Genomic DNA, 14,523 nt, shown 5'->3' on the forward strand with positions numbered 1-14,523 from the left:
GTTAACTTAGAGTACGGTGATCCATCAATCACTAATGAAGATACTGCGAGGCCACTGCTTGTTCTTAAAAGATACACATTCCTCTATGGGCATGAATGATAAACCCCCTTTGATGTCCATGCAAGCAGAATCCCTCGCAATATGTTCGTCCTAAATTAATAATGAGCACTCCAACAGTTAGCTGTATACAAAACATTTAGAAACACATGTAGAAGCAGTGTTTGTCTTCATGACCTATTTGTTATGTTTTAAAGACCCTGAAAATCTCTTTTTTCAATCAGCTTCTTACTATGAGCTATGGGACCAAACAAGATGACACAAATATCTGCCAGATTTGGAACAGGTTTTGTTATTTTATATGAAAGATTTTTGTGTTTTTTCTTTTGTCTGTTCTCTTCACACCAGCTTGAAGTAGGTGGGGCTCTGTTAGAAAAAGGTAATGTCATGTGCGGCCGTGCACCAATCAGGATTTGAGTCAAAATGATGAATCAAATCTGGTCAAACCACACCCAGAGAGTCCTGGATTGGGTTGCACCAGCTATTCGTAAATTCATTACTTAAGTTTGTGTGTAGCTTCTGAGCAGCTACTAGCTAGTTTTAGACTTGTGACTAAATCAGGTTGCACCTGTTAAACTTAAGGAATGTTTTAGCTAGTAAAGACTTTAGTAATGTATAATTTGGTGGCTAGGAAAAAATCAAATCAAAAGCAATCAACTATGTACTCACAAACAGTTTTAGGAGGCCAAACAATATTAAAATCCCTGCCAATTCTTTGTAAATATGTATTACTTCGTTTTACTCACATATGCAACATGGATAAATATGTGTGTCAGAGTTCAATACATTCAAATATATAATTATGTTAACCTAACCGACGCTATTTGGTCATTTAGCTAGTCTAACAATATTGCTGTAATGTTTTGTAATTCCATGTATATTGTGTTGTTTTTGTGAAATGTAATCTACGCAGTCTTAAACATCATTTCAATAAAGTGTCACATCTGATGCGTCTTTTACTCTTGACTCTAAACGCTTAATATATTAGCAAGCTAACGATAGCTTTGTCAGTTAGCTACGCAACAGTTACTGTACACCTGGCATTTACTCTGTGCAAGTATGTAGTAATCTCTCATCTCTAGCGACATAAGAACTAGTTTGCTGTTTTAATGTAGTGATGTCATGTCTACAGTAAATCTCCACTAAGTTTGACTAAATGCAACTTGCTGATTAACTGATTTTTTATTAAGAGTTAAACTGTTAATAAATAATGCCTAAGGATGTTTTTTCCCCAAAACTTTTGCTTTTATTGTTGCTTTAATCATGAATATTTAATATCAGAGAGAAATATTTATGTGTAACCAAGTTTTCAGGGGCTTTAAAAAACAACAAAAACGATGGAAAACTCTGTTTTCTTTTTTGTCACTTCTATCAGGTCCCAGTTTCAATTCTGACTCATAGGTTTATTGCATAATTGACAAATGTTTTTTAAAGGACAAAGAGACTAACCAAAGCTTTAAGAAAGTGAAGCATTTACAGGAGAACTATTAAAACAGTAAATAACATATTTTACGTGTTTCAGACTTGTGCCACTTACATATATATACGTCTGCATATATTCATGTGAGTACATGTTCATAGTTTACTGCACCTTGTCAGTTTATACGGTAGGAGAATAATTGAAAGATCCACAAATACCATACATTAAACACACACACACGCCTACACACATACACACAAATGCCTATCCACTCCATCCCAAACAAGTCTGAACACATTGTCTAGACAAACACATTATCTTTAATCAGACCAGTAATGCATCTTTTCTCCTCACACACAGATCAAGTCAGTGGGAGCCTGATGAGGGGAAATGTGTGGCATATTGAAATAGATTTATTCAAACTGATAGCATCTCATCCCATCAGCTCCGCACCAAGTGTGTCAAACTGTGTGCGAGAGTCTTTTGAAAGCCTTTAAGGATGTATTGAACGAAAGGGGGGAGAAAAAAAGGTCTCAAATGAGTTCTGGATCATTCCTGGAGCAAAGGGATCAATAACCGCCAGGCTAAGCCCTCGCTCATCCATCTGATTCATATCTTTTCTCCCCTCTGCTTTTCAGATATAAGAGGAATCACTGGACTAAAGGCTCCCTCTCTGTGGCAACATGTACCAGCTGCAAGCTGCAAGCTGGTACATATTGCCAAATACATAAAGCTGTATGAAGTGATTAATGTCAAAAGTGTACTTATATCATAATGGATTGGATATGTCACTATATGATGATCTTTTCTAGAGATGTATGGCAGCAAATGAAAAAAAACAGTTGTCTATAAATAGCTCCGTTAGATTTACACTTTGAGGTAACATCCCTCACATATAGAAATTCAGCCTGGAACAGCCTATAAATTATAAAACAGAAATAAAACTACTGTCACTGTGCATCTGTTTATACACTTCACATGACGATGGGTTGATGTTTACGTCTCCCCCAATGCTGCAACATAAAAATAAAAATCCTACGACATGTATTTACCCGACTATGATGTCTCTTGCGCTTAAACTAATAATAGTTAATAATCATTATATATCAGTCAGGTGAACAATGGCTCATAGTCTTTGTTGTCAGTAATTAGCTAAACAACTGTTTGCATATCAACTGCCTTTACATTATTTGTTTCCTCTCCTGTCTAACCTTTAGGCTGCATCCTTAGATCATCCAGCAGCTCTGACACACTGATGACACCTCACCACCGTTGCTGCTGCTGCTGCTCTAAAGACCACGTCTCACTTCAAGAGAGCACTCCTTTTATATGTACAGACTGACTGAGCTCAGTGTTTCCATTGGGAGATAGGAGAAACTTCCCATTAGTCTGTAATTAGTGCAGTCTTAAACATCATCTCAGCTGACTCTTCATGCAGTCACACTGACGTGCAAAATAAATCCCCGGTAAGAGAGCCTGATAATAGGATGAAGGGCTAGGTGTGTGCATTTAAAAATCATTGCACTTTTATGACTGCAAATGAAAAAGTCCATTCAGTTCAATGTGATATATTTTATTTTTCTGTGAGGGGCAATGTGATTGAAGAATAAAAAGCTTATTGACTGAATAAACCAACTATTGAATCTTTTTAAAGACCTCGAGGAGGATCCATGTGCAAAGGTCTGCAGCTATTGACTATTCATTTTCCTGTTCATTCATGACTAAAATTATATTTGAGATAAAACAGTCTGTAGTATTATAGTCGTTGTAGTCCAGGAAAACAGTCCCTATCAAGTTAACATCTGTAAGGAAATGTAGAGTTTGAAGCTAAAACCAGAAGCCTTTGTAACCCAAACATAAAGAAAATCCAAGCATATGTAGAGCATATACATATATATATATAATATCCAATACATATATATATATATATATATATAATATCCAATACATATATATATATATATATATAATATCCAATACATTATTAATAATGACACAAATATTTGATGCATTGACTCCTGGATGGCCTCCTCCGTCTACCTCAGGAAACTGTGGCTATATTAATAATCTTTTGTTCTTCAGCCTCAAAGGGCACCACCTGCTATCTCAGAGAACAGAAAGAACAACTGAAGCACACTTTTATAGACGGTGTAAACAAAACCTCCAACAATGTGTCTACGCAAATATAACAATGTATTTCACATGACTGGATCAAATAACATGTTTGTTGTAAACATGTAAGTTGTAATTCAAATCAGTGTGAAGTTACGATTATAAATTTAAATCTTACAGTTAAAACCTCACATGTAGTGCTTTTTTAAAACTTTTTTAGACCAGTACCAGTAATTAAACGTAATTAATTCTAGACTAACAAAATAAATAAATAAAAATACAGCATTTCTCCACCTGCATTTTATGTTGGGAAATAAATGTAATGGTTTATTTCATAGCCCGTAATTTCCTAATAATTCCCTGGAACTCTGTAATCTGGTGATTTAGTTACAGGGAAAATAGGAATAACGTTCTAAGACAGGTGAGTTAGACTTGAGTTTATAAGCAATTGTTGATTTTGAGAGGAATTTGCTTGAAACTGCTCCATTTAAACCTGCATTACATTATTTTTTTGGCCACTTGGGGGCAGCACAAAAAGCAGTAAACACTGAAATATTCTATTTTCTGGTATTTCTGGCCACCAAGACACATCTCTTTAGCAGCTAAATGCTTTACTATGCTCACCAGCCAGTCGTTAACTTTGTTTGTCTGCCATTTGGTGCTGAGCAGGTAGAGTACAGTGGGTTTGTGGAGCTTTATCACTGAAAGCAGCTGCCTGCTGTGGAGGAGAAAAACAAGGTTGCTGTGAGAAGTGAGACTGAACCAGAACAGTAAAGTGCTCCACTTAGCTCTGTGGGGTTGTGATGCCTTTCACATTACACACAGTCATTTCTTCCATTTGTTGATATAAAAATATTGGTTAGTGCAGCTTTAAATTAATCTGACCTCCTAACCCAAATATGAAAAAAAGGAGACTTCTTTTTGGTGTCTGGGGGGCTTCACCTCATCATGACATCAGTATCTCTAAAACCTTGGCTACGGCCCTGGATATAACCAGTTTGGATAACTGCAAACAATGCTTGATTTGAATATGGTTGCTTTTATATAATTCGCTAACTATTCATTTTATTTTTCCAAATAATAAAGACCACCAAGTGCTCCAAGTGCTATGAATCTGGCGAGTGTAAGACTAACCTACATACAGTAGATGCCTCTTATGAAACACAGCATGAGCTCAGTAAGTCATTCTGACCTCTATTCTGTCACATCCTCTGTTGTGAGAACACAGTTACATTATGTAACACATGCATCACAGAAAGACACCACACAGCCACGACAAAACAAAAAACCCATCACATAAAATAATCTTCAGGCACTTTTAATAGACAGATGACCAGACCGCAGCAAAGAAACGTGTAACAACAAAGGGTGCGACAATAAAGGAGTGCCTGTGACTGCTGACATGCACGCCGTCTCCAGCGTCGCATATCAAAGATACTAAACAGTACTGTAATCCCAGACTTTGATCACGTGAGCGCAAACTTGGCCAAATGGGAAGGCGAGTCTCGGTAGTACGCTTCCGACCGCCATTACATTACAATGCGTGGTGGGCTGGACGATCGTGCGCGGAAGGGGGGAAAAAATGCTACAGCGACGCGTCGCGTAAAGCAAACAGACACAGAGGGTGAGAATGACACAGTCGGGCTACACGCACACTTATTTACCAATATAATCTCCGAGAGATAAACAATGAGGAAGGAGTCGCCGCCGAGGACACCGTGCACATGTTTTGAGGATTTAATTCAATAATCAAATCATCATTTCTCGAGGAGGAGGAGGAGGAGGAGGAGGAGGAGACGCTTTTACATGTCGTGGTGGTTTAGAAAGACAAACCCTGCAGCATGCAACATATTCTTTATGTCAACGATCGGCGCCAGACAAGGACTGTCACTTTTGCCTGAACTGTGCATTTAAAATAACATAAATAAAAATCCCGTCAGATATTTTTTGTGTGTGTGTGTGTGTGTGCAAGATTGAGGCTGTTGTGGCCGCGAGAGGACGTTTCGTAATGATATAAAAACTGAAAGGAAGGAAGGATTTTTTCAAACCTCCTTCTACAGAAGCCTGCTTGTCGTTTTCCTGGCGGTGGAGTGTAAGAATAGTTTTTTTTTTCTTGTCTGAACGGTTTGACTCATGATTCAGGGTTATTGGGAACCCGCTCGACTTTGTCCGCCCTGCCACGGAGGAGCACTGGGGGGCTTTTCTCTCTCGGCGACCCCTCGTCTGCGGTCCGTTTTGAATTGAAGAGCAACAGAAGGATTAAACATTCCTGCTCGCAGCGCCTGTTCGCGCGAGGCGGACTGGGTTACATTGTGAGAGGAACGGTTGTGGTAAGAAAGAAGGCTATAAATAGCTCGTGCAATTCTCGAAAACTATCACAAGTGGTGCATCAGCTCGTGGAGCAGGCGGAATCAGATATCCTGCATGTTAATGTCTCTAAGTTAATTGTTTTGCAGAGCGGCGTCCGATTTTTGTTTTAAAAAAAGAAGTTTGGACTCTTAATTTCGCATTTTTGGGGGGCTGTACCTCGGCGCGGAAGAAAGGAGTCGTTCCCCCATGGATTATGCTCATTTAATGATGAAACTATCAGCGGAAAGACTGATATGGAAACGGGCTGATCTTCCTCTGTGCGTGGATTGAAATGGATACGTGTGTGTGCTCTCCGCCGCTGACAATGATCAGATTTGGAATCGCCTGACCTGGATTGTAACGATGTTTTGATCCCCGCACACGCTTGGATTAACATTACAACGTTATAATATATCCGCTGGGGCTCCATGGATGCGTTCTGCACTTATTTCTGAATACGCCCATTCCTCTGCCCCCAACCCGCGTCTATTATCTGGACCTCTTGTGAGGTTATAAGCCTGCTTGTTTTTTGGCAGACTCGTTAGGGAACCGATTTGTCAGCCCTGCTCGGTGTTTTGATACCGATGTAGGATTTCGACATGCCCAGCGCTGACGACCCCAACGGCGGACGATTATGACTACAACAGCGAATTGGGTGGCTAACGGGGCAAGCCTTGAGGACTGCCACTCCAACATCTTCTCTCTGGTATAGTATCAATAAATCATGTCTCGTCACAGACACGCGTGCCAGTTGTGATCGACAAGCCATGAGACTTGTGGGAGACACGCGTAAATGTGTGTCTGCCGTGCAAAGGTGAACCAATTGCTAATGTCGTTATTAGGTAATTATTAACACTGGTTAGTGGTGCAGGGGGAAAAGCACACCATATTTCACCACTAAGTCTGGTATAATAGGACATCTCAGCCTAGAGGCTTCAATCAACTCCACTTTATTATGTGATTGCAGTCCATTGATTGATCTCATAAAGCTTCAAATGCAATTTTCAAATGCTACCAAAACAAGCTGACCATTTATTTTTGGCATGTACTTGTTTTTGGCAGATAAACAATACAGAAACACTAATTTTTCCCATCAAGAGCACAGTGCGCTCTGGCCGTTATCCCCCCTCCCCTTTTAAATCATCATTTCACTGGAAATCTAGCAGGAACTCTGTGGCATTGCCAAGCAACTAACTTGGAGAGAAGGCGTACTGCTGCCTCCGTCAGATTTTTCTAAAGCCAGAGAATAATAGTTTAATGTGTTGATCCACAATTAGAAAAAACAGCTCACCAGGTTATAAATTGGAAGATTGGGGAGCATTTTTGTGTGAACGTGCGGAAGGTTAATAAGATTTTGACAGACAGCAGCATGTATCAGGCTCACAGCGGAAACAACACTTTCACACTCAGTTTATCTGGAAAAAAAGGGGGTTTTGGCTCCACAGGCAGTATCATTTTTGCAGAACTCACTGGTTTTGAGGGTGGAGGAGATTGAGCAGTGTGTTTTCACACTTTTCATCCTGCAATCAGCGAGTTAACTGTCCTACTACAACAGGCAGCCAAGTGGAAAGGCATGTGGTAGACTGAGCTCAGGCAGAGGCTGCTGAGAACCACAACAACATAGGGATCCTGAGGGCTTTTTAGGTGATCGTGCAGGTTGTCCACCAGCCACAGCAGCAGCTGGCCCCTGTAACACTGCACGTCACACCAAAGCTGGTATGGATTTTGATGGTTTTTTTGGGTGGATAGAGGAAAGAAACAAACTTTGTAGTTGTCACACAGCTTGCAGAAATGTCTGACATTTCAAACAAAGCACTGGCAGTTCTTCCTTCTCATGTGTTTCTTTAGTTGTTGTGACTAAAGGGAGCAAACAGGGAGATTCAAAATAGTATCTTAAGCTGTTCAAAAGCATCTTGTTTGAATTTCTGTGCACTGACGCTAAAATAAATGCACCAGCACTCCAGCATCAGACGTCTTAAATTCTCTCAGTCTGACACGTAACAGTCGGAAACAGTGATTACGTCTCTGTCAGCTACTCAGTCGAGGCTGTTCCCTCGTGGAGGAAAGCTTTCATTCACCTGCCGTGGCGTTGTTGGCCATCGTGCCGGCCCTGCGAACATCCCTTTCAAGAACCATCCATCAGCTGGCTTGTTGGGAGTATTTATGACTGGCTAGTGCCACAGCGGTTGCTCCCTGGCAGGGCTTCTACAGGGAAGTCCAGGACAGAACAAAACACTGACACCAAGATTCCTGGTTAGAGGGTACGACTGACACAAAGAGGCAGGCACAGGGATGCAGATGGCATCTTGATGTTGAGAATGAGACATATGTGCACGATAAGCTTTAGAAGTGGAGGCTGAAGCTCTGCTGGAAGTGAGTGAATCACATCAGGTGTGAGTATTGATCCAGCAAAAGAAGACTCAGAGAGATATGTATTTTATATGAATAACTGCTCAGTGGAGATTTTCTGCATGCGTTTTACCTCTTATTACTTGGTTTAGTGCTGAAACAAGTGGTTGCATGATTGATTAGTCGATCAATAGAAAATCAATGGAGATTTTTGTCATGGAAAAATGCCAAACAGTCACTGGTTCCAGTTTGTTAAATGTGGGGATTTCCTGCTTTTCTCTGTGTTGTTATTGTAAATGAAATACCGTCTGGGGGTTTTTATTGTTCAAGCAATTTGAAGATGTCATACATGTCACCTTTGTTTCCAGGAAACTGTAATGGGCCTTATTTTACTATTTTCTGACATTTATAGACTAAAAAGTGGTTAAATCATATGTCATCAGTTGCAAGTCTTAACTTGGTCATTTAGAGGTCCAAAATGACAGGAATATAATCTCTATATTTCTTAACCTTTTCCTCCAAGTCATATAGGCTTACATAAGTGGCTAACCGGTGAGCGCTCTGGTCCAACAGCCTGTTAAACAGCATTCGAACATGCACTAACCTTGTCGCTCACACTGATTTACTGGCTGTTATTGCAACCTGCATCAATAAAAAGTACCTTAGAAAGCACAAGTGCCCACACTGTGGGACTTTATGGGGGCGCAGCAGTTTACCGTCATGCGCTCTGTGAGGCCGGTATCACATACTCGAGATTGCCGCGATCACACAGCCCACAAAACAACTGTCTTGTGTGTGCTGGTGATCATCCATCTGTGTGCAGAAAGCAAACGAGACCCCTCGTAAGAGGGGAGGAAAGATTTGAGCTGGAAGGAGGGTTAGGGTGGAGGACACGAGGAGAGAAACAGAGGAATGTTTTCAGCCGAAGGAGCGAGGGAAGAGCGCTACTGAAGGACTGCAGCGGAATCTGTTTTCATTTTAGGAAAGTATTATGACTGATGTGCATTTCCTGACTGCTAGCCTCAGCCTATTCGAGAGAGAGAGAGAGAGAGAGAAACTGAGAGTGAAAGAGAGAGACAGAGCAAGGGAGAAAATTAAAGAGGGAGGAACGTAATGACAGTGAGAGAGAGAGAGAGAGAGAGAGAGAGAGAGAGAGAGAGAGAGAGAGAGAGAAAACAGTCATCTTTCTGTGGGCAGGTTTCTTCTGACACTGACTCGAGCCAGAGTCCCTGAGCCTGAATATGAAAACGCAAAGAGGAGACAGTTAAGAGCCTCACGACACAGGAAGCCTCAGTGTGTGCAGGTTTGTGTGTGCATGTGTATTGTAAACACTGTAAACCATCTCAGACTCAGGAGACAAACTTCAAACACCCATCATATTATACACAAACACACATACACACAGATGCGTTGACAAACATGAGCACCGACACGGAGAGAGAGGGGACGAAAACAAACACCCACACACATGCTCACACAAACATATGTATCAAAAATGCAACACACTAAATCTTCCACCCACACTTGCGTGCACGTACACACCTCATGTTTTATCGCCTTTATTTGGGCTTTGAATGCATCCTACATCCCAAGGACGCAGGCTTGTACAAACATAGGTAGAATGCAGAGACCTTAATTAAAGGACTTCCTCTGTCCCCCTGACAGAGGCGCATGGAGTGCAACATTGGTAATTAAGTGTCCTCAAGTGCAGGTCTAATGTGATCAACTAAGAGGTGCTCATTAGCCAAACTGTATTCCAATAGAGATCTTGCACGTATAATAATGATACTAGATGATGTCTGGCATGGAAATAAAGTGCTAAGAGACGAGGCTGAGGGAATACCATTAACAGCAGCAGCGCCTTGATTTATGGCAGGTGAGTGGCCGTGGCCTTGTAAGAAGAAGCAGGTAATCAGGGACGGTGCCTTTTTAATATAGACTGTTTGCATTTCCTTGTTATTAATGGCGGTGGATACCGCAAGGATGCTTCGGGATGAAGAAGAGGCAGCAATTGGATAAAGTGTGTGTCACAATCTGCTGAGCCAAAGAATCGGTCCAGTTGGAGTTTATATAGGGCTGGGTATCGTTTGAAATATTTCAACACTAGTGCAGATACGATGCCTGAGTGTTGGTGCTGATACAAAATCTTACTTTGAGAAATATAAACTTTCCTTTACAAAATACCTTTTTTCTCATTTAACAGAAGAAGCCAAAGTTCCCAAATGAAGTTCTCAAATCTTCAGTGTTGTTTAAACTGAAGCCTGCAATCCATGTTAAGCTAATTCTGGTGGAGATATGTTGGTGTTGGTGCATAATATGTTGCTAAGTAACAAGACATTGCGGTACAGTAATGCCAACACAATTTATTAACAGTGTTGCCATGCCATATTGTTTTGACAAGTTTATTTTTCACTTGTAAAATGTCTGTAACATGTCACAGTACTAACAAAAATGTAGGTTTATGTTATGGTAAAAAAGGAATATTGGCCAATATATCATTTTAAGCTCTTAAACCTATAGCCTAAACACAAGCAGCTGAAAGAGAATTTTGTCTTAATGAAATGGCAGAGAATAAGGTTGGCGATATTCTATATTTTTGTTGTTGTCAACAATTCCCACAAAACCCCTTTTGTAGACCAAAATTTCTACAAAAGACTCCTAAATATTAACTGACAGTTTTAAAAAGGCTATACAATTTCCAAGAAGAGCTGGGCCCTGTAGTTTTTAGCAAATGTTTTGTAAATAGTTTGTATATGTATTGTAGTTAGGATTGACTCAAAATAAATAACAGTGCCCATGTTCATTGTAACATGTCTCCCAGGTCAAAGGTGTGACTCTCTGATGTGTTTTTAATGGTTTTTAGACAACAATGGAGGTCTAAAGCGCAGTGAATAACCTGCACATACAATGGTTGTTAGCAGGATCAATTTATTGTTGTCTTTTCATGGGATTTGTTGACAGTAAGCAGAATATAGATTATCAGCAGACTTATCTTTTTAAAGCAGGAGCTATCTGATAAGTAAACGTCACTGTGAGTCTGAGTAGGCATTCGATGCCAGCTGTTGGTACTTGGCAGTTTTTAACACTCAGTGTAGAAAACTGTACAAACTATAAAGGTGTTGTTTATGTTGAGATATCTAAGGATGACATTGAAGCCACGGCAGCGTCCTCTTACACAAGGAGAGGCTTAATCCAAGTTTCCAAGGCATCACCCCCCAGTCTTCTGCTGCGTGCCCTATGGAGCAGCTCCATCTGGTTGCTTCTCACTGAACAGTCCACCCCCTACGCCCAACCTGTGCTTTTGGCTCTGCTCACTTGCAATTTTGACAGCTAGAACTGGCTTCACCTTGAGACTGTGTGTGGCGCCTCCCACTAATCTGCCCCTGTCACTGCTGTGGGGATCCCTTGTCATCGCAATAGGACTCAAGCAGGCAGTGGCCCACCTGTGTGAACACGGCGGTCTGTATGTCAGACGCAGACGTACAGGCTCCTCAAATAGTTTGGTTCAAAAAGCATTGTCAGCGAGCGTTGTTACGGGTTAGCCACTGACAGAAAAAAAGGGCAGGTTATGGGTCGGGAACAGGAAGACACGGTTTCTCCTCACTCGTGCCTCTGTTTTTACTACACATCTCTTTTCTGTTAAAGTCTCCCGAGTGTAGTCATGGATCTTATCTGAGCAGTAGGCTTGTCAGGGCCCTGCCACAGAGGTGAAGAACGGTTCAAAGACAGGCAAGGAGGGAGGAGGAGGAGGGAGGAGGAGGAGGAGGAGGAGGGAGGGAGGGAGGGAACCACCGCTGGTCCCGGAGCTGGAAATGGGACGGGATGGGCAGGAGTATTTTGGAGCACGGTGGCTTGAGTGTGAAATATGTAGGCCCTGCAGTGCCAGCTGTGTTCTATTCTCGGTGCCCACTGGTGTTCCTGCATGTGTGCGAGGCGACAGAAGGCTGAGTGGGAAAGGAGGATTGGTAGGAATGGGCAGTAGCCGGTGTCATCGAGTGCTTGTGATAGCTGGAAAGTTAGCTAGTTAGCTGGCACACTAACTGAGAGGCTGCTTGATAGATAATAACCACATCATTGTCACAGTGTCTGTGGTGGAAGAAGTATTCAGATCCTTTTACTCAAGTTAAAGTAACAATACCACACACCTCAATTCAAAATCTTGCTCAAGTAAAAGTAAACAAGTATTATCACCAAAATGTACTTCGGTATCAAAAGTAAAAGGACTCACTTTTAATATTACATATGGTACCTGAGTGTTAACCTGTAAGCAGTGTTTTAATGTTGTAGTGTGTCGAGATTGAGCTAATTGTATACTTTATATTATCCTGTAGGGTGATGATTATTTAGCAAAGAAAATAAATAGGGTATATTTAGTTAGTTATTGAGTCTTCAACCTGTTTTTAATAGAAGAAAGAAAGCATTCACTGCTCTGTAATTAAGGAAAATTACTCTTGACTCTAGAAAATTAATGAATTCATGAAAAAATAGGGAAAACTGGTTTGTTTTACTTGTTTTAAGAAAATAAGACTTTTAGAACTCAATGATAGACAAAATCACTTGGTATGGTTCGAGACTTTTACAGTGTGTGCAGTATGCGAAGACATAATGGAGCTAGTAACTATAGCTGTTAAATAAATGTAGTGGGGTAGAAGCATTAAGCAGCATCTAACCCTAACCCATACTCAAAGTACCTCAAAATTGTACTTAAACACAGTGCCTGAGTAAATGTACCACTGCTGAATTTAGTTGTTCTCTCTCTTGTAGCGAAATGCTTATCTTCAGCAGAGACTCTCCACCTGGCTCAGACACATTTCCCCCCCAAACGCTGGTGTTTTTCCATGCAGATTAACACCACTTTCCTCCAATGTATTACAGTTTGGATGTTTGTAGCTGCACCGCCGTTGCCTGACTGGTAGATCAAACTTTACTGGTGCTGCTGGTCTCTGCGCCATCACACGAAAGTTATGGCCTTTTTGTCTCGGGGAAATCTGTTTGCAGTCCCGTCACCTGACTCCAGGCACCTCGACAAAGAGAATTTCTTTAAAGGGAGATACTGCCCTGCTTGTAACCGGGCGAATATTTTCTGCAAGCTGGACAGCTTTGCCAATATCATGGTTGGCTGGGATTCAGTTGCAGTTAGAGCACACTTAGGTTAAAGGGGGTACAAAACAAGGGGAGAGAGAAAACATTCATGTTGTCTGCTGTGCTGTTGCAAATTCTAATTATCATGTGTCCATGTTCCATTGAGAGATTATCTGCAACCAATCAGACGGGTACTTGATGAGAACAAACACATTATGTGCAGACTGTTGATTCACAGCCGTTTGTGGTGCATTGATTCTCCCCACGCTGCCAAACGGCGCTCTCTCTCTCATCTTGAATTAGGCAGTCACCCATGATTTTTCAGATGCTAATGAAAATTTGTACAGCTCAATTTCAGTCCTGGCTTGCTTCATATAATAAACGGACTTGAGGCAGTATAAAAGTTAGACACAAAAAGGTTTGATGGAGTGTTTACCGGGCATGACCGAGTGAGCATGGAGCCATGGGGCTGAGTGTTTAGGCAGGGAGGTGTTAGCGAAGATATGAACATGCCATGGCTCCATTGTATCTGTCGTAAAGAGTGAATGGACAGGAGAGGAGGACTTGAGAGCGGGATTACATAAGAGTGTGTGTCGAACGTGTTAGCAGAATTGCAGAGGACTTCTAGTTTTAAAGCTCTGATTGGCTGCCACTCCCATTTAGTAAGCAAACTACAGATTACAGACAGCAGCCAGGTGAGTTGCGAGTTGAAACCTGTTCAGGTGTGACCTACAGTGAAGTTAATAGCCCGGCCCTTCCTATGTCCTGCAAAAACACACACACACACACACACACACACACACACACACAGAGAGACAGAGGCATTGGTGCTTTCTAGTTTTCCTCCTTTATATTTTGTTTATCTGGTGTGAAATGAAACAAGGAAAAGTCATGCTGACTTATGCAGGGCTGTCATTTTATCTGAAACGGCATCCCCGAGGAAAAAATCAATGCAGGAAATTACAAGCCAAATGGGATATTTTTCATACCGCTTATGCTCCATTTGCCCAATTTCAAGAACAATCAGACTATTAACTACTTGTAGGCATTTCAGAAGCCTCTGTGCAGCGCTAATTGTACAATTACTGCGCTAAATTCTCTCATTCTCTCACTGAAAGAAACTTGGTGAGTAATCCTATACTGCAATGTTAATG

At 41.3% G+C, this 14,523-nt stretch overlaps 1 protein-coding gene across 1 annotated transcript in view; it reads left to right on the forward strand.

Annotated features, from left to right (window-relative positions):
- Nucleotides 1-6,557: 6,557 nt before the first annotated feature.
- Nucleotides 6,558-14,523, forward strand: part of LOC139301132 (mediator of RNA polymerase II transcription subunit 13-like) — a 71,242-nt gene continuing 63,276 nt past the window's right edge. Inside the window, exon 1 of the mRNA XM_070924441.1 lies at nucleotides 6,558-6,644. Coding sequence (XP_070780542.1) covers nucleotides 6,573-6,644 — 72 coding nt within the window. The 5' untranslated portion in view covers nucleotides 6,558-6,572. The remainder of the gene's footprint in view (nucleotides 6,645-14,523) is intronic.

The sequence above is a fragment of the Enoplosus armatus genome, chromosome 18 (assembly GCF_043641665.1).
Source record: "Enoplosus armatus isolate fEnoArm2 chromosome 18, fEnoArm2.hap1, whole genome shotgun sequence".
In the NCBI taxonomy this organism is placed as follows: Eukaryota; Metazoa; Chordata; class Actinopteri; order Centrarchiformes; family Enoplosidae; genus Enoplosus; species Enoplosus armatus.